The 18,967-nt window shown below is 39.2% G+C and overlaps 1 protein-coding gene across 4 annotated transcripts; it reads left to right on the forward strand.

Moving 5' to 3' along the window:
- The first annotated feature begins 2,018 nt into the window (after positions 1 to 2,018).
- BZW1 (basic leucine zipper and W2 domains 1) lies at positions 2,019 to 15,296 on the forward strand. 4 transcript variants are annotated; one of them, XM_030324041.1, is made up of 12 exons: positions 2,019 to 2,115; positions 3,315 to 3,388; positions 5,155 to 5,331; positions 7,300 to 7,394; positions 8,385 to 8,450; positions 9,066 to 9,201; positions 9,858 to 9,967; positions 10,112 to 10,282; positions 10,760 to 10,906; positions 11,265 to 11,403; positions 12,785 to 12,907; positions 13,323 to 15,296. In XM_030324041.1, the coding sequence occupies exons 2-12, from the start codon at positions 3,325 to 3,327 to the stop codon at positions 13,352 to 13,354; spliced, it is 1,260 nt and encodes a 419-aa protein (XP_030179901.1). In that variant the 5' UTR covers positions 2,019 to 2,115; positions 3,315 to 3,324; the 3' UTR covers positions 13,355 to 15,296. The 4 variants fall into 4 exon arrangements, with proteins under 4 accessions (XP_030179901.1, XP_030179902.1, XP_030179903.1 ...); XM_030324042.1 differs by having other exon boundaries at positions 2,028 to 2,111; XM_030324043.1 differs by having other exon boundaries at positions 2,085 to 2,148.
- The last annotated feature ends 3,671 nt before the right edge of the window (positions 15,297 to 18,967 follow it).

An 18,967-nucleotide genomic window follows, 5' to 3' on the forward strand; every position in this document is an offset into this window, starting at 1 on the left:
TAGTCCTCCCATCTCCCACCAAGATCCAGTCACACTAGCCCCTTTCAGTTCCTCCAACAGGTCAGGTTTTTCCTACCTCAGGACCTTCCCACTGTCATTCCCTCAGCCTAGAAGGATAGAGAGCCTTGACAAATATGTAATGATTCAATAGCATTTGGCATTCTTTTAAAAGTTAACTCCAGGGCACCTGGGTGGCTCAGTTGGTTAAGCGTCTAACTTCGGTTCAAGTCATGAACTCACAGTTCGTGGGTTCGAGCCCCGCATCAGGCTCTGTGCTGACAGCTCACAGCCTGGAGCCTGTTTCAGATTCTGTGTCTCCCTCTCTCTCTGCCCCTCCCCTGTTCATGCTCTGTCTCTGTCTCCAAAATAAACATTAGAAAAAAAATTTTTTTAAGTTAAATCCAGGGGCACCTGGGTAGCTTAGTCAGTTAAGTGTCTGACCAGCTCAGGTCATGATCTCACTGTTTGTGGGTTCTAGCCCCGTGTTGGGCTCTGTGCAGACAGCTAGGAGCCTGTAGCCTGCTTTGGATTCTGTCTCCCTCTCTCTCTGCCCCTCCCCTGCTCATGCATGCTCTCTCTCAAAAACAAACTTTTTTTTTTTAATTTAAAAAATAAAAAAATCAAAGTTAAATCCCTACGAATGTATAAGGTAAGAAAGCAAGGTGGAATAAGATAAAAGGAATGAGCACAGGAAAGAGGAACAGCAATTGCAAAGGACTATCCAGGGAGGTAACCAGGATAATTGGAACGAAGTTTTTAAGGAGATGGGTAATGTTCTAAATGCTCAGAGGAGGAAAGGAAGATGAGGATCACTGGATTTGGCAATAATTCTGAGGAAGAACTCTGAGAAAGTAATTGTCCACGATGTTGAGAGGGGAAGGCAGCAGAGGTCAGATAGTTAAATAAATCAACTAATATAAACTGATTTACCAAAAATGTTTCATAAGGGAGAGAAGCAGAGTGCAGGGAAGATGACTGTAGCAACAGACCCTGTTTTTAGGGTTTGGGTGGGATTTTTTGGTAGAAGGATAATAACAATGGAGAGGCAAACAAACTAAGATACAAACAGAATAAAAACATGAGGCTAGATCTTGGAGACATTGTGCATCTCTGCAGTTTTAATGCCCACAGTGCTTTTCACACGCGTTACCTTGTCCCTCAACTCTCTGATGATACATCCTCTAATTCAGTGGTTCTCAAAAGTGTAGTCCCTAGACCAGCATCATCAGCATCAGAGGGAACTTGTTAGAAAAGCACATTTTTGAGTCCTACAACAGATCTACATAATTGTGCGGGTTAGACCCAGCAATCTGTGTTTTAAAAAGTCCTCCAAGGGATTCTGAGGCTCTCCAGGTCCCCGCAAGGACCACACTCAGGAGAAAACGACAAAAGACCGCTGCAAGGAGTAGCGGCCACAGTTGGAGGGCAGAATTTTCTTCTGAACCTTCCATCTGGATCTCCCAACCTCCTAAGAGAGGCAGTGCACGACCCCAGCCAGCCAGCAGCACCACAAAGCAAAGTCGCCCCGCTTCGGACTAGCCTGAGCGAGTTCTACCAACCCCAACGGGAGCGGAGGTCAGCTAAGGACCCTTGGCCAAGCTCAGCCACCGCCCTAGAAAGGGCCCGAGTGCACCAACTACTCAGGCTTCGACTTCCGGCGGGGGGGGGGGGTCTACTGGGAGGGACTCCGGGCGGCCGTATCCAAATTCTTCAGGATTGGCGGGGATGGGGGGCGGGGTATTTGTTCTTCTAACCCCTCCGTGTGCTACGAGGCCGCAAGGGGCAGAGAAGGAAGAAAGACAGGCTAGGATAGGATAAGTTTCCGCAAAACCTTGAACCCAATAAAGGAACAAAGAAGACTTGAAAACCCTTCTCCCTGTCCTTTCCTACTTTCCCACCCCGAATCCCAAGGAATGGAAAAGGCGGAGCCTCAAGGCCTCGTCTAGGGGACGCGGGGAGGACGCTTGAGGAAGAAATCTCGCGATAGGAGGCCGGCCGGGGCGGGGGTGACACCTCTTCCCTCCTCCTCGCGTTAGTTCCGGTCGCAGAGGAGTCACCGCCGCAGTTGCTGCCACATCGGGGATTTCTGGCTCTTTTCTCTTCGCCTTAAAGTCGGTGAGGCGCGACGCTCGCCTGTCCCGGGACGAGGTTGTGGCCCTCAGTCGCCAGACAGGGCAGGGTGGTGGGGGCCGGTAGGTCTGGTGTGGCCCGGCTTGAATGGGTCTGAGCCGCCGCCTGAGGCCAGGCCGGATCCGGGGCCTGGATTCGAGGGCCACTGCCGCCACCTCAGCAGGGAGGTCGAGGGTCTGCGGCCCGGACCGGGACGTGGGGCCCGGGGGTGCGCTGCGGCGCCAGAGACCGAGGGACCCCCCCTCCCCCCAGCGGCCTGGCCTGGGTAACAAAGCCGCTGCGGCCTCTGTTGGGTGATGTACGCGTGGGGGGTTCTGGCGGGAGGGGCGGGGGAGCAGCCACCACCTCTGCGGCCGCCTCCACCACCGCTGCTTTCGCTGGAGGGCGGGCGGATGTACGGGGCGGCGGGGCCCCCGGCGCGAAGCGCCTCGGCGCCTGTGGTCCGCTCGTTGCGGCGGCCGCCACCACCGGCAACGGGGTCAGTGGAGAAGGGGCTGCGGGCCGAGAGCTCGCCCCTGCGGCGCCCCGCAGGGGCCGAGGGGGTTCTGGGTGGGGGGTGGGTTATCTCGTTCGAGCGGCAGGCACAGGAAGGGTGTGGATAGGGAGACACGTGCTCGGGGAGGAGACTTGGATTGCAGGGTACGGGGCAAAGGAGGCTAGGCCGGCTCTCAGTTCATTTTGCAGGCTGGAGTGGTGCAAGCGGCCGCTGCAGTCACGGGCACAACTTCATAGGGTGGTGCTGCTCATAGGCCCACGGTAGAAAGGATTCACCCTTTGACGGTGTCTGAAAATTGACGTATACGTTTTGGATACCTCGCGGCAATGGTGGCAATCTCGCTTAGACTTCTGTGGTGCTTAGAAGTAGTGGAATATGCAGGCGAATTCAAAGAGGAACGAGGAGGAAACCAAACAATTATGTTTATGATGGGTGATTTGCCCCTAGTCCCTATGGTGCTGCTATAAGGTCTTTTAAAAGTGTACTTCACCGTACATCTTCAGAGTTTCTTGTAGGGAGAAATGCAGGATTTGAAGTTACATTAATTCTTGGTGTCTGCCCCAGGTACTGCCAGGCTGAAAGTGTTATATTTCATTTATATTGTGACTACACCAAGGTTTGATGCTTTGTTTTTAGAACGAAATGTTATGGCACTGATATTTTTAAGGCTTTATTTTCCTTTTCTTAGGGTGTCTTTTATGAATAATCAAAAGCAGCAAAAGCCAACGCTATCAGGCCAGCGTTTTAAAACCAGAAAAAGAGGTAAATATGTTTTAAAGTCTCTCTCCAAACTTCCAGAACAACTTTGATATCTTGGTTTTTCTGCCAGGCAATTGCTTAATAGTAAATCTTTTGAGAGAAAATATCAGAAAGGAAGTTGAATTTCTAGTTGACTGCCATTTCAGATATACCCTTAGTATTTTTACTGCTTTTCTAAGCCTTTAGTTTTTAGTATCAACATATATATCTCTAAGGTTAGTGAATGGTCTTTTTATTGTGAGGATAAAGTACCTTTTTTTTTTTTTTAAGTATGGAGTGCATTTTCACTAGCTAAATTTTATTTAAGCAGACTTGCTTGAGGGGAAAAGTTAATTTATGAAAGCAAGCTCCTAATGCAATTGCTGGTTTTTCCCAAACTTTGTGAAGATTTCTGAGAGAAAAACCAGACTTTACACATGGTAGCTAATTATGGAACAGAGTTCACACTGTAATGTCTTTTGAAATTAAATATTTCTCACAGGCAAGTACTAGAATTCTGTTAACTGCTTCTCTCTATTAGTGGGTAGTTAGGTGAATATTCTGTAGCAAAGCACTTATTGGTGACACAAAGTTAAGTGGGGTGTGGTCTCAGATATATTTTGTATTGGGCTTAATACTTCCACCAGGATTTTTCAGTGTTATTGTTCAAAAGCCATATTGACCTTATTTTACAGGAGATTTTGAGGAAATAGAACTGGGTCAGCTACGGGTTATAAATTGTTTTTTTCTACACTGGGTAACAGACACTTTGAGATATATATTACATAATCTTTTGTAATCCCTGATCATAGACTGTCCTCTTGTAGTGGGGAGACTAAACAGTGATTTGATTCTAGTCTTTTCAGATTTATTTAGATTTAACCTGCTAAATAAATTTTCTCAAGAGGAGGAAGAGCAGTTGGAAACTGAGCAATTTAGCAGTAATAGGGAAAAGTCTGTATCCCCTTGAGGATGTGGTGATACCAAGTCATTTTATTGTTATTAGCATCAGGAAGAGGTGTCACTTCCCCAGTTCCACATTGAGATAACTCATGCCCTCCTAGTTCCTCATGGTGGGGTCCTGGGTAGCATGAACAATCATCCCAGTTTGCCTGGGACTGAAGACAGTTCCCAGGACCTAGGCTTTTCAGTGCTAACACAAAGTCTTGGGCAGACAGGGAGGAGTTGGTCACTCTAGGGCTGTGTGAAAATTAAGGTGGCATCTAACCTAGATAGGGAAGTCAACAAAGCTGGGTATGTCCCTAAAGCACTGTTAAGTACCAAATGAATGATTTAAAACAAACAAACAAACATAAAGTGTTATGGGCATTTAAAGAAAAGAATCAAGAGCTCCAGCATTTAGACAGAATTTCACTCAAGAAGAAAATTTACCTGAAGTTTAGAGGATGTCCTAAATTTCAGAAGAGCCCAGAGGCAATAGGAGAGCATTTGGAGTAGAAATTGCCTCCTGGCAGTAGGAACACACTAGCTCATTTAACTCATCATTTATGAGACTTGTGTGAAAAAAATAGTAGGAGAAAAGCCACACAATTCTTGTGACTAGGCAGTCATGCCTTGCATTTGCAGAGGATATGTGTAGTCTTTTATTGTGTCTGCTTGCATTGCAGGTCTTGGGTAAGCTTTGTGTTTTGTTTTTTTCAGGTGTTGAAATAAATGAGATTGTGATACATGTGGTTAACTTATTCAGTAGTTACACTTTCATAAGGTGGTGGTTTCATGGCATTTTGGTAAGCCTTTTAAAACTAAATGTTGTGGGGTTTTCCCCCCAGATGAAAAAGAGAGGTTTGACCCTACTCAGTTTCAAGACTGTATTATTCAAGGCTTAACTGAAACTGGTACTGATTTGGAAGCAGTAGCAAAGTTTCTTGATGCTTCTGGAGCAAAACTTGATTACCGCCGATATGCAGAAACACTCTTTGACATTCTGGTGGCTGGCGGAATGCTGGGTAAGTGTCTGGGTTTTGTGGGAAATGTGATGTATAGAGATTATGTGGAATCCAGAACATGGACTATTTGACAAACCTGTCAAATTGGGGTGGCTTTGTTTTTGGCTTTTTTACTTTCTTAGGATTTTTCCATTCCCCCCGCCCCCAGGTCATAGTAGTTTAGCAAATTATCTTGCTCTGTCTAGCTTTATAGTTGAAATCTGTTAGAAAATCATAACATTTGGAGATGACTTTTCTGATATGTACATCCCTACTACATCCCCAATCAGTAATTTTTCCAAACTGTGTTTGAACACTCTCCATTAATGGAGAAATCTTAGCCTCTTATGTAGTCTTATGAAATACTACTTCTGTATGCCTGAGGACTAATCCTACATTCTTCAGTACATTAGCCACAATCACTTAGAGTGTGGCTAATCTAAATTGAGATGTCCTATAAGTGTCAAATATACATTGAATTTTAAAGACTTGATATAAAAAAGAATGTAAGACATGTCAATAATATTTTGAATACTGAAATGTTAGAATCAATATTTTTGATATGTTGGATTAGAGTATATTAAAATTGCACCTTTTTTTTTTTTTTTTTGGGCGGGGTGGGGCGGGGAGAGAAAGAGCCTGAGCCAGGGAGAGGGGCAGAGAAACTCATTTTTTTATAAGGAATAACTAAGACAGTTTACAGGTTTTCTTAATGTTTATTTATCTTTTGGGGGGCGGGGCACAGAGTGAGAGAATCCCAAGCAGGCTCTGCACAGAACCCAGTGTGGGGCTCAAACTCATGAAGTGTGAGATCATGACCTGAGCCAAAATCAAGAGTTGGACGCTTAACTGACTGAGCCACCCTAGGCACCCTCTGAGGAACTCTTAAGTAGGCTCCACGCCCAGCAGAGAGCCCTGACACACGTGGGGCTCTTAAAACTGCAAGATCATGACCTGAGCCGGAATCAAAAGTTGGGCACTTAACTGAGCCACCCAGGTGTCCCTGTTTTTAATATTTTTAATGAAGTTACTAGAAGATATAAAATTACATCATGTGGCTCACATTATGTTTCTGTTGCACAGCACTGCTCTAACTTCCACCTCCACCCTCACCAGCTCAGGATGTCTTAAAAGAATGGTGATAATTTCATTTCCATAGCTCTTTAAGACATTTCAAAATGTTTTCACAGTGATATGATATTGATGCTCAGGGCCAAGCTGATAGAATCAGAACTCTTATTTGTAAGCCTGCAGAATGGAGGCTTAAAAGGCTTCAGTAACTTACATGCAGTCAAATAATTACTCAGTGGTGGAACCAAGGAACTTAACGTTCATATGTTCTGATATATTCCATTATATTAGCAGTTTGTAGTAAGAAATACCATTTTCTACTTACAATACTAACCCTAAATCTTTTAAAATCCTTTCTTAAACCTTTACTAAGGAAATTTTCAAATATATCCTAAAGAGAATAGTAAAATGAACTTCTTGGCTGTTACCCTACTTAATTGTTAACAGTCTTAGTCTGGCTGTGTTCCCCCTGACTTCATCCCCCTCCCCCATATTTCAAAGTGTATATCAGACTCACTTTATCCATAAATACTTACAAATGTATATGAAAGATAAAGACTAACTTGTAAGTTTTTATGGCCCAGCCTCTTAGGAAGCTTGAATGGTTGTTTTCTGTATGGAAAGTTACGTTATCAAAAGCAACTTAAAACATCTCCACTTGAGTGACAGATTTGGTACTGTTGAATGGTTAATGCAGTGAGTTTAACTGGGTTGCTGAAGGGGGTTATTCTCTCAAGTTGTTTCACTTTATTCACCAACCAACCATGTTGCTTTTGAGATAGTGACTTTGTTCTCAGATCATCTTTTAGAATTTGTATCATTTTATTTTATAATGAGAATCCTTCCAGAAAGTAAGATTGAAATAATTACTAATTTTAAATGAAGGTCACTGCAAATTTTTTGTAAAATATACCTTAGCCCCAGGTGGTACACTGGCAGATGACATGATGCGTACAGATGTCTGTGTGTTCGCAGCACAAGAAGACCTAGAAACCATGCAAGCATTTGCTCAGGTAAATGAAACTATATATTTATTTCAGTTAGCTATTATCCGTCTGAATAGGAGTAGTCTGCTTTTAAGAGGTTGCAAATAGAAAGTTGAAGGAATCTGAACTGAAGATTTAGAGATACTTTTTGGTGTAATATTAATGAACTAGAAATTTCAAATGTGTTGAGGAAAACAAAGTAGAAAAGATTGAATTATTTTCCTGTTTGTCCCTTTGGAATTAATCCATTTTTAAGGAAAACCCTCAAACTGAAAAGGAAAATCATTTCCTTGTCATTTCATTCAATTATTTCTGCCTGTAACTTTTTATTTTATTTTATTTTTAATTTTTTTTAATGTTTATTTATTTTTGAGACAGAGCATGAGCAGGGGAGGGGCAGAGAGAGAGGGAGACACAGAATCTGAACCAGGCTCCAGGCTCTGAGCTGTCAGCACAGAGCCCGACGCGGGGCTTGAACCCACGAACTGTGAGATCATGACCTGAGCCGAAGTCGGACGCTTAACCGACTGAGCCACCCAGGCGCCCCTGCCTGTAACTTTTTAAAGATGAATGAGTTAATAGGCAGATTAGCTTACCAGTCAGAATTTCATTCAAAGGTTTCATACATAGTTTGTGTTATTGTAAGCAAAGAATTCAAGTGCTCCTAACCTAGCAATTTGTTACCTGTCTTTGGGAAAGTAGAACTATATTCTCTGATCTTATTCTGTTAATAATCCTACAGATGGGTAAATGACTTGTATTTAAGCAATAAATAGTCCTTGCTTTAATATCTGGCAATAAAAATCTATCGTGGGTGGCTATTAAAGTGTTACATTGTAAGTTTTGAGAGTTGACAGATTCTTCCCAAGTGGGCTTTTTAAATAGCTTGTAAATTCTTATATCCAGTGGAAGTTTCCCTTCTTTGATGCTCTAAAGATACTATGAGATACTCAGATCTTTTAGGAATCTGGCATCTGTAGATATCAAGTTATTAAATTCTATTACTGTTCTTCATAGGTTTTTAACAAGTTAATCAGGCGCTACAAATACCTGGAGAAAGGTTTTGAAGATGAGGTAAAAAAGGTATGAACAACAGTATGCTTTGTGGATACAGAAGGTTGGGGTCAAAGAGGGGAACATTAAATCTTAATTTTGCCACAGATTTGAGAGGATTTTAGGTATTTAGGTAGACTGTCATTGAAATGTGATTTGGGGGTGTGTCATTTAGTTTAATTTGCTACACAGTGTTTCCTAGCTTTGTGTCCAAACAAGTGGCAAAAAACTAAAGACCAAAATGAGGTTTGTTCAAAAGATACAGTAAGATCAGAGCTAAGCAGATTGAGAAAGAAATTTAGCATACTTGCTATTGAAGTCTTAGATAGTCTGTATATAGGTAGATGAAAAAATGTAGTAATGTTAATAGTAACATCAGGTTTCAACCTGTTCTAATTATTAACTCATGTAATACAGAAACCCTGTGAGGCAAGTTTTATTATCCACATATATATATGTGAGGAAACTGAGGCACAGAGGATAAGTAACTTGCTCAGGATCACTCAGCTAATGTTACTATAACTGAGACTAAAACTTGGATGGTTAGACCCCAGAGCCCACACTTTTAATCAGTATAGGTTGCTTTACTATGTCTCTTTATATAATACAGTTGCTCTTTTAACCTTTAACTATTTACTTTTATAGCTGCTGCTGTTCTTAAAGGGTTTTTCAGAGTCGGAGAGGAACAAGCTGGCTATGTTGACTGGTGTTCTTCTGGCTAATGGAACACTTAATGCATCCATTCTTAATAGCCTTTATAATGAGAATTTGGTTAAAGAAGGTAATCAGCCTTTAGTAAAGAATTGTCTTTAGTTGTGTGAAGGTGAGGATACGATGTACTGATATAAAAACTAGGATATAACTTACATAGATTTGATTTGTGTAATAGTCTTAGTTTTTTAACTATCTTTAAATTTAATAAAATAAAACTCATTAGATATTTAATATATACCTTTGGCTATCTTTAGGTATATATCAGATGTGGTTATAACTTAAAAAGAGAAATGCCAGGGAAACCCAGAAAGATTAATTCCAATTGGGAGACTTGGGAAAGTCAGAGAAAGTGACTTTAGGGAAAATGTCAAGCCAAAAAGAAAATAAGTTGCCTGATGTAATTTTCATAGTTAAATAATTCTGTTAAAATAAAAACAAAACGTTTTTAAAACTAGACTACTGAGTGCTTAATGTGCCCTATTTCCCACAACAGCCCTGTCAAGTGTAAGAACTGTTACACTCATTTTACACATTAGAAAGCAGTTTAATAACTAAAAGTACCTAACTAGCAAATGAGACAATAGAGAAATTGGAGTGAAATGGTAAGCAGCTTAGTGGCAGAGGGAAGTTTGGGGGTAAAGGGAGTAAGTCTGTGGTTGAAATGGGGAGATAGAATGGTTGAAATCCACTTGTTTCTGCTAAGTAAGCTCTTTTGTTCTACAGGGGTTTCAGCAGCTTTTGCTGTAAAGCTCTTTAAATCATGGATAAATGAAAAAGACATAAATGCAGTAGCTGCAAGTCTTCGGAAAGTCAGCATGGATAACAGACTGATGGTTTGTAACTTTTTTCATTCTTCCCCTTCTTGGCAACACTTAAAGTGTAACAAGGGAACTTTCTCATTTCTAATCTGTGAAAAGAAGTGGTTTTTTATTGATACGATTTAAAGACCACTTGACCAGATTAAATTCTCCTTTCAGGAACTTTTTCCTGCCAATAAACAAAGTGTTGAACACTTCACGAAGTATTTTACTGAGGCAGGCTTGAAAGAACTTTCAGAATATGTTCGGAATCAACAAACCATAGGAGCTCGAAAGGAACTCCAGAAAGAACTTCAAGAACAGATGTCCCGTGGTGATCCATTTAAGGATGTAAGATATTTTTGTTTAAACCATCTTTACGAACTAACTAGAACTTAAATAAAATTTTGGAAAAAATAAGCCATCTCTATGATTTTTTATTCACTTGAGAAGCTTTAAGGTATTTCACCAGAGTGAGTTTTAATTAGTGGCTGTTGAATTATGTGCTGGGGCTTTTCATTAGCCTTTTTCACATTTAATGCTTTACTAGTGCCCAGAAATTATAGGGCTTGGGGATTTTGTAGGGTTTAAGCCAGTGAATAGGTTTTATGTTTCCATCTCCATCCTTTTCCAGCTGGTTTGCCTGTGTGTAAATTAAGGCTTGGACTAGAGGTCCATCCCTTCCAGTTCTAAAAGTTCTCTGATTATATGTGGTACACGTGTGGTTCCATTGCCAGTTGTGTTTTTATGTTTTTGTAAAAGGTCTAAGATTGATGCATAGAGTATACATATCAAAACTGATTTACTAAATTGGGATTCTTTTTGCAGATAATTTTGTATGTCAAGGAGGAGATGAAAAAAAACAACATCCCAGAACCCGTTGTCATTGGAATAGTCTGGTCCAGCGTAATGAGCACTGTGGAATGGAACAAAAAGGAGGAGCTTGTAGCGGAGCAAGCCATCAAGCACTTGAAGGTAAGTCTGACTTCACCTTTCTTTGGCTCACAGTTTAAAAACAAATACATGTTTAAAAATAGCATTGGCCTGAAATTTGTTGTTTGCTTTTGAGGGAGTATTGGAAAATATGAGCATTCCTTATTTATTCTCTAAAATATTAACATTGTATTGACAGTTGTCTGGAATCCTTGGTGCAGACAGTATAGCTTGGTTGGCTTAGTTGCTTAGAGAGCCTTCTGCTTAATTTAAGTTTCCATTACGTAGAATATAATTTACAGTGATTTTGAAAGATCTGTTATGTTCTGTATTTTAGGAATTTTGAAATGGCTGGTCATTATAAGAAGTGACTACATTTTTTCTCTTTTCCCTTTAAAAGCAATACAGCCCTCTACTTGCTGCCTTTACTACTCAAGGTCAGTCTGAGCTGACTCTGTTACTGAAGATTCAGGAGTATTGCTATGACAACATTCATTTCATGAAAGCCTTCCAGAAAATAGTGGTGCTTTTTTATAAAGGTAATTTAAATTTTGGATTTTGTGAATACATTTAATAAAAATCCTAAAATACTCCTCTAATAATTTCAGTGAGTCTGAACATTAGCTCCATAAAATATTTTACCCTAATCATAGGACTGAATTGTCTCTAATTGAATTGGGTGCTTTTTAGTGTATTAATATCCAAAACATCTTTAAACCTTATTAATAAGTTAAAATCTAAAACCTTCTTGGTGTGGCCTCAAACTTTGTCTCCTGTTCTCTACCAGTTCTCTTCCCCAGACACACTCTTCACATCTCTGTAGTCTTTGGCCCATGACAGTTTGACTTCCCTTCTTCACTCTACCCCATTAGCCATCTTGTCCTTCAAGATCAGTTCAAAATGCTCTGGTAAAACCTTCTATTTCAGTTATTATTCCCTTTTCTGTGATCCCTATTTCAGAAAACTGATCTAAAGTGGTTAATAAAGATAAGGACTTTGTTGGGAGAGAGCCCATTGCAATATATGTAGATTACTATCGTTGTTAATAATGTTTGGGTGTTTTTAAACATCTGTTTTTGAGAGCATGCTCGTGAGTGGGCGAGAGGCAGAGATAGAGGAACAGAGAATCTGAAGTGGATTCTGTGCTGAAAGCAGTGAGCCAAATGCACAGCTTGAACTCAAAAACTGAGGTGATGACCTGAGCCAAAGTTGGACACTCAACAGACTGAGCCACCCAGGCACCCCTGTTTTTTTGTTTTTTGGGTTTTGGTGTTTTTTGTTGTTTTTTTTTTTTTTTAAGGGAGAGAGAGAGTGTGCACACGCATGCAAGCTGGGAGGATCCCAACCAAGCTCCACGCTATCAGCTTAAGCTCAGAACCTATGAGATCATGACCTGAGCCGAAACCAAGAGTCAGATGCTTAACCTGCTGAGTTTAATGAATTATTGATCAAGTATCACTGATTACTTAATCACAAGGTTTCTGAACCTTGGTATTCCAGATATTTTGCACCATTTAACTCTTGTTCGTAACAATCCTGTGCCTTATAGACTGTTGAGTAGCATTTCTCCTCAGTGTAACAATCAAGAATGTCTCTAAACATTGTCAGATGTCCCAGCACGGGGATGGGGTATGTAAAGTTGCCTTCAGTTGAGAAAGTCACTGGTTTAGTGAGTGTTTTTCCTAGCTGTAGATTCCTATGTTGGCAAGAAGTTGACAAAACATTTCTTTATGTAGGTTTCTCATTTTATCTTTTCTATTTTTCTTTAAAAATTGAAGAAACCAGTTGAGTGTTCTGAATACAATTATTGTTTTTACTTGACTTCAGTAGGCTATTTTTTACCATGCACACATCTGTACCTTACGTGGCATCTGACTCTGCCTGAAAAACTCCCAGATGTAATGATGACTCTCTTTCTAGCTGAAGTCCTGAGTGAAGAGCCCATTCTGAAGTGGTATAAAGATGCTCATGTTGCAAAGGGGAAAAGTGTCTTCCTTGAGCAAATGAAAAAGTTTGTAGAGTGGCTCAAAAATGCTGAAGAAGGTAAGTCTTTTACTTGGTGCAGTTTGTTTGCAGAACTAATTTTAATGTGGCCATTGTATATGCCACCTTTTTTTATTCATATACCATTTTGTACCTTGAATACAGACTTTCATTCATTTCTGACAGATCTGCAAATACTCATTTACTTTAAGGCAGGTAGGGAGAGCTTGACTTTAAATATTGAAGTATTTTGATGGCGTGGCCATTAGACATTCTGAGGAGGAAAATTGAAAAGATTGAGACTTTAATATTCATGAATTTTGAGATTTATAAATGAAGGCTTGTGAATATCCTCATAAGTGGGGGATTATTAATAATATATCTTAATTATATTAAAAATCTTCAAAGTTATAAATGGGGACTTTTGTTTTCTTTTATTATATAATGCTTGACTGCATCTTTTCCCCTTTTCTAGAATCTGAGTCTGAAGCTGAAGAAGGTGACTGAATTTTGAAACTACACCCTCAGTAAAGCAAACAGGAGTTGTAGATAAAATGTCATGTCTCATGTGTCCTGGTTCTTACATCTTCCTACCTCCCTATATCAAGCATGATATAAGGGCTTTCATGGCAAATTTTATTTTAAATGTTTCTATGGTTACTGGAAATGTTGGGTTTAGTTTCTAAAACCATGTTTTAAGTAGCTACAGGAGCTATAGATTTGAATCTAATGTTGCATTAGTCTTTTCAGTTCTCTTCTACCTCCTGTATTTTCTACTGTAATAATGTAATTTAAGGCCTTCCACAATGAACAGTTCACTTTATTCCCTGGGTTTTCTATATAAACAGTTTTCAAGATATGATTTGGTTAAAAATAATTTGTTATAAAAATTCTGTTTGCAAATTAAACTGTAAAAGTATCCAAAGTCTCAAAAGGCAATGATTTGTGTGATAATTTGGTATGCCCAAAGCCCTGCTCATCAATGAAAATCTCATATACAGTAATTGAATTCATTAACATGAATCTTGAGTATTTGGACCGTTGCTTGCATGTTGGTATTTTCTTGCATTTTTAACCCTGGATGTCCTTGAGCTCAATTGTTTGCTCTCTGGTTTTTATTCTTTAGTAAAGCCATGGAGAACAAGCTTGAAAGTGAGTTGTTTGGGAAATTGTGTATGACAGAGGTGGTGGGAAGAAGAAAGTTGAGCTTGTTCTCATTAAAAACTTTTGCATTCAGTTTGTATCTTTCCAGGCAAAACCAATGGATATTCTTTTCATACAGCCATTTTCAAATGTACCTTAGAAAAATCTTGTCATTTAAAGTATTTTACGCTTGTCATGCACTTAGATTGAAAGGAAAGGGACTCATAAAATAATGTGAGTGCCTACCTGGCTCAGTTAGAAGAGAGCATGTGAATCTTAATCTCACCATGGATTCGAGCCTCACATTGGGTGCAGAGATTACTTTTTTAAAAAAATAAAAATAGTATGAGTAAAGAAAGTGACTATCAAATCCCAGGAAGTTGTTAAATATTAAGTGGTCAGCATGTTCTGAGACTCTAAATGTAACTCATTTCCTCTTGCCTTAGAGTATTTGTTGTAAAGAATGAAGTGCAATGATGATACATTCCCACTTGATCATGTTGGATCAACTTCATTCTCTTGACATCCTTTTAAATAACTCAAGCATCTGGCTATTAACATACCCTAGTTTCCATCTTTTTAAATTGCCATGAGCCAAATATCTCTTATATACAATTGATCCATTTATTTCAATGGCTGCCTTTTAATTTCCATCTTTCTTTTCTTGCTGCTACCCATATATATATGATATATATATATATATATATATATATATATATGATATATATATATATGAAGTCATTAGAAAACAAAATGACCACCACTTTGGTGGAGAGACTTCATATTAATAAAGTGAACATTTTGAAAGGGTTTTTTTTTGTTGGGAAAAGAAACCAACTTAGAATGATGCCACCAGACTGAATGGAAATTGCCCCTTTCAAAGGTGCCGTTCTTAGGAGCCAAGAATTCGGTGTTTAAAAGTTCATCTTGAGGGAATATGTGTAATATAATTTGAAGTAAAGGTGTAGTGACCTTATGAAGAACATAACTGATACCATTATGAATGGGGTGAAATTGTTAAAGGAATAACTTTGATAGTTTTAATGCACAGGCAAAATGTATTCACTAGGTTTCTACATAGTGATCTGCTTTTACTTTGTAATTTGTAGTCCTCAAAAGACTTTTTTTCAAAAATAATAAAGTCCATCCTACGCCTAGGTTATAGGTCAGTCTTCTTTAGTTTTTTGTTGTTTTTTTTTTTGGTGTATTCCATGTTTATACCTAGGAATAGCTGTACGTTATGCGTTCAGACAACGTCTCTACTGTGCAAGCATTTAATAATCGTCCTTTTCATCCTGTGATTCCCTAACTGTAACACCCACACAGAATTCCAGTGTAGCGGAAACTACATTAATATTTCTATAGCCAAACCATTGCATGTTACTGTCGTACAAAGTGTACCCTATTTTATTATATACTGTGTATAGTGAAAGAGTGTGTAGTCTTCCAGAACTACATTATGATCTTTGTCTGATCATAGTTTTTTTCTTCATAATGACAAAGTAGTATTTACTTACTACAATGTTATAGTAAATGGATAAGTCACCTGTGATAGTATAAAGAAAGGGAATGCTTCCTAAAGACTACAGATTTTTATTTTGAATTATAAGTGGAATTTTGGAACTTGGCTGCCAATGCCCACCTATGGCCTCAAATATTTACTGCTTAATCTAGATATTAAAATTGTACTTGTAATTATAATTGGATAATGTTAGCTGATTTTCCTAACTTGGTGTCAGTTTCCAAGGATAAGTCGTCTTTTAAGTGCCATAATTAAATGTTTAGAGCTGATCCTAAGTTTCTTAATTATTCTGGGAGTATTATCCTAGAGATATTTGTTTGTTCTTACGAAAACTCCAAATACAAAAATGCCACAGGAAATTTTGACATAGCATAGTGATGGTGGGGAGAGGAAATGCGTGTGACTAAGAGATGTATCTGCGTTGTACATGAAAAAGAATAAGGGTGATTGGGGGGGAGCCCTTCTCGGGTGGTATCACCCCTATTGTGACCTAATGTATCTTTTTAAAGGGGAGGGGACCTAAAGATAAACGTTTTCATTGGCAGATATATCTTTATGTGTATCCATATCCTGAGGCAGTATTTTAATCATTTCCCATTGGTTTTGAAGATTTTAACAGATTGTTGATTGTAACTGTATCATAAGTAGAATCATTTGGAATTCTAATCTATAAAAATGAATTAAAACCCTGTGTAGCAGTTTATAATTAAAGTTGCTAGGCATAACGCTTAGATAATGGTATTGAAATTTTACTGATGAAACTATAGGAGATTCAGGAAATGACAGAACTGTTGGTTGGCTTTAAGTGTAACAGATGCCAAAATTTTAGTGTGCAGTATTGGACTACTGAATGACCTTTGTAAAAATTTTCCTCAGATGCTATTTACAGGTGCCATGTAAAATAGGTAAAGCATTTGTGAGAGTTCTGGTAAATTGCCTTGCTATGATTTTTTTATGTAAAGTAGTAAGTAGTCCTTTAGTATTGATATAAAGTGTTTCTGTTTATCAGCTTACTGAGGCCTAAAGGTTTAAAATATAATTAAATAATAGGTTGTTCAGTGGGCTTTATTTAGGTGGACTCTAGTAGATGCGATAAGTACTTTTGACTTCAAAATAATGAATTTATAATTGGCTTCTGTTTAAAAACGAATTGCAGTGGATATGAGCTAAACCCAATCTTTTTTTTTTTTTTAATGTTTTATTTTTATTTATTTTGAGAGAGGGAGAGGATCTCAAGCAGGCTCCACATTGTCCACGCGTTGAGCCTGACGTGGGGCTCAATCTCACAAACCGTGAGATCATGACCTGACCTGAAAATGAAGAGTCAGCCTCTTGACCAACTGGGCCACCCAGGCACCCCTGACCTAAACCCAGTCTTACCCATACAGTTATACATAACTACGAAACTTGGTGTGGATCAGAAAGGTTTCCCAACCCTCTTTCCTTCCCTACTTCCCCCCCCCTCCCCGTTTTAACTGGGCAATTAGCAGCCATATCAAATCCAACCTTTTTGATTTCCATGCATTTATATTTTTTTGTTTAGAATTATAGTCTCCTCTCTCCCAATAATTGAAAAAAGGATGAGGATACTTTACAGATGCACTCAGTCACTGTCAATTTAGTAACTTTTAAAAACCTTACATAAATTAAAAGCTCAACTGTTTGTAGTGCCCTAGAGGAAACACTAGTAAAAAATCTGCCAAGTCCTTTGTTTTGTAGACGGTCTAGAGGGAACAAGACCTTGTTCAAACTATGATCAGAATGTTTATGGTTGTATTAGTGCAGGCTTGGGAACTATGCATTAAGTGTATACAGTGAATTTGGGGTGTTACAAAGTTATCAGATACAGTTGAGCTGTTCCATTTCAGGAGTTTCTGGTCTGTGTGACCATTTTACAATACTGAAGGGAAAAAAGTTTTAACCTTTTTTTTTTTCTTTTTTAGTTAAAATTTCGAAGGCTGTGCTTAAACACTTGACTTAGAGGTAAACCTATTGTGTGACCCATTACAGACTGCAGCCTATTACTTCAAAAATCTGTTTTGTGTTCTCTGGCATCTTAAGAATATTTTCTCTGTAAATACACCTCATTTCCATTCTAGTTAGGAGTAACGGACCCCGGCATGGCAAACAGTTGAAGAGCGGAGAAAACTGGATAGCTGATACTACAGATAGTTGTTGGACCACCTCCAGTCCAGCCATCCAAACCAGTAACTCCATTGCTGCATTATTTGTGTTAACTGTGAAATTGGCTTCTTGTCTGTACCCTTGAAGTTGAATAAAATTTCATGAGATTCCTTGTTAACTTAGAGAAGCAGTGACTATTGTTACATTGGTTGTTGTATGCTAATAACCTATAAGCACTGGAGTTGCTTCTGGCTCCAGTCCTTGTCCTAGTCCTTTCAGTTCTCCCCCTGGCGTTTTGAATACCATTGAAAGGCCTATTTTTTTTTTTTTTTTTTGTCTGGACCACTTTGGCTGTTGTTTGGCTTACATGTACTTCAAACTTCTCCAAATGCTCAAAAACTGCAATCATTTCTCTTCATGAAATACTAGTGCCATCTACCCTCCCTGGAAAGTTTCAGCTCCCCTCCAGCCCTCACATCTGATGGGTCAAGTTCTGTCCATTTCAACTCCAACTCTAATTCATGCCACCAGTGTCTATTAATAGCCGGAGTAGTCTTTAAATTCAAGTAAAACTACTTAAGACCTTTCTGCTGGAGGGACCTGTGTGATTGATTTTTTAGCTAAATCTTCCTTTTTCACTTATTCATACCCCCCCCCCAGTGCCCAGCATCTGATAGTACTTGTCAAGTAAGTAAGCATTAAATATTACGTAAGTGAAGAAATGAGAACAGGGACGACCGTGCTTCCTGGATCTAGTCAGAATACTGAAGTTGAGGATGTGAAAAACTAGAATGGATGTTTGCATGTACAATGAAAGTTGTTCTGTGATTTTGGAATATTTATTTAGAAGCAACTTTGGTAAGGTTGAATCCAAGATACTTCTGTTCTATGGCAAGGATTGCTGTGACTGATGTGACCTGGCTGGACTAAGAACCTGTCAACAATTCGTAAATGTGTGTTGTCAGGTGCTCTGCTGAGCTTTAGCACTGTGGTAACAGGACTAGATGCCAAAATTCAGGCCTACAGGAGGGAGCTAATCACAGGTGAGAGCAAAACCAAAGGCATGGTAGGTACTGGTAGGTACTGGCAGGTTGGAGCATCTGGTTTCAGGGCTAACATAGTCTGTAAACCCTTAAAACAACCATGAGAGACAAATCACACTCAAAACATGGTTTGCAAGTCCCTAACATTGAACAAATAGACCATGCATGTGAAACAGTTGGAGAAAGATATCCCTCTATTAGTTGTGTGGCTGGGCAAATATTTCAACCCTGAGCCTTGTTTTCTACATCTGTAAATAAGAATTATGACTGATGCCTATCTCGTGGAGT

The sequence above is a fragment of the Lynx canadensis genome, chromosome C1, assembly GCF_007474595.2.
Source record: "Lynx canadensis isolate LIC74 chromosome C1, mLynCan4.pri.v2, whole genome shotgun sequence".
Classification (NCBI taxonomy): domain Eukaryota; kingdom Metazoa; phylum Chordata; class Mammalia; order Carnivora; family Felidae; genus Lynx; species Lynx canadensis.

What these genes read in the sequence shown, in the direction of transcription:
- BZW1 (XM_030324041.1), top strand. Translation starts at nt 3,325, where the DNA reads ATGAATAATCAAAAGCAGCAAAAGCCAACGCTATCAGGCCAGCGTTTT. An exon ending in TTTTAAAACCAGAAAAAGAG is followed by an intron (nt 3,389 to 5,154) that starts GTAAATATGTTT and finishes TTTTCCCCCCAG; the next exon opens with ATGAAAAAGAGAGGTTTGAC. An exon ending in CCATGCAAGCATTTGCTCAG is followed by an intron (nt 7,395 to 8,384) that starts GTAAATGAAACT and finishes TGTTCTTCATAG; the next exon opens with GTTTTTAACAAGTTAATCAG.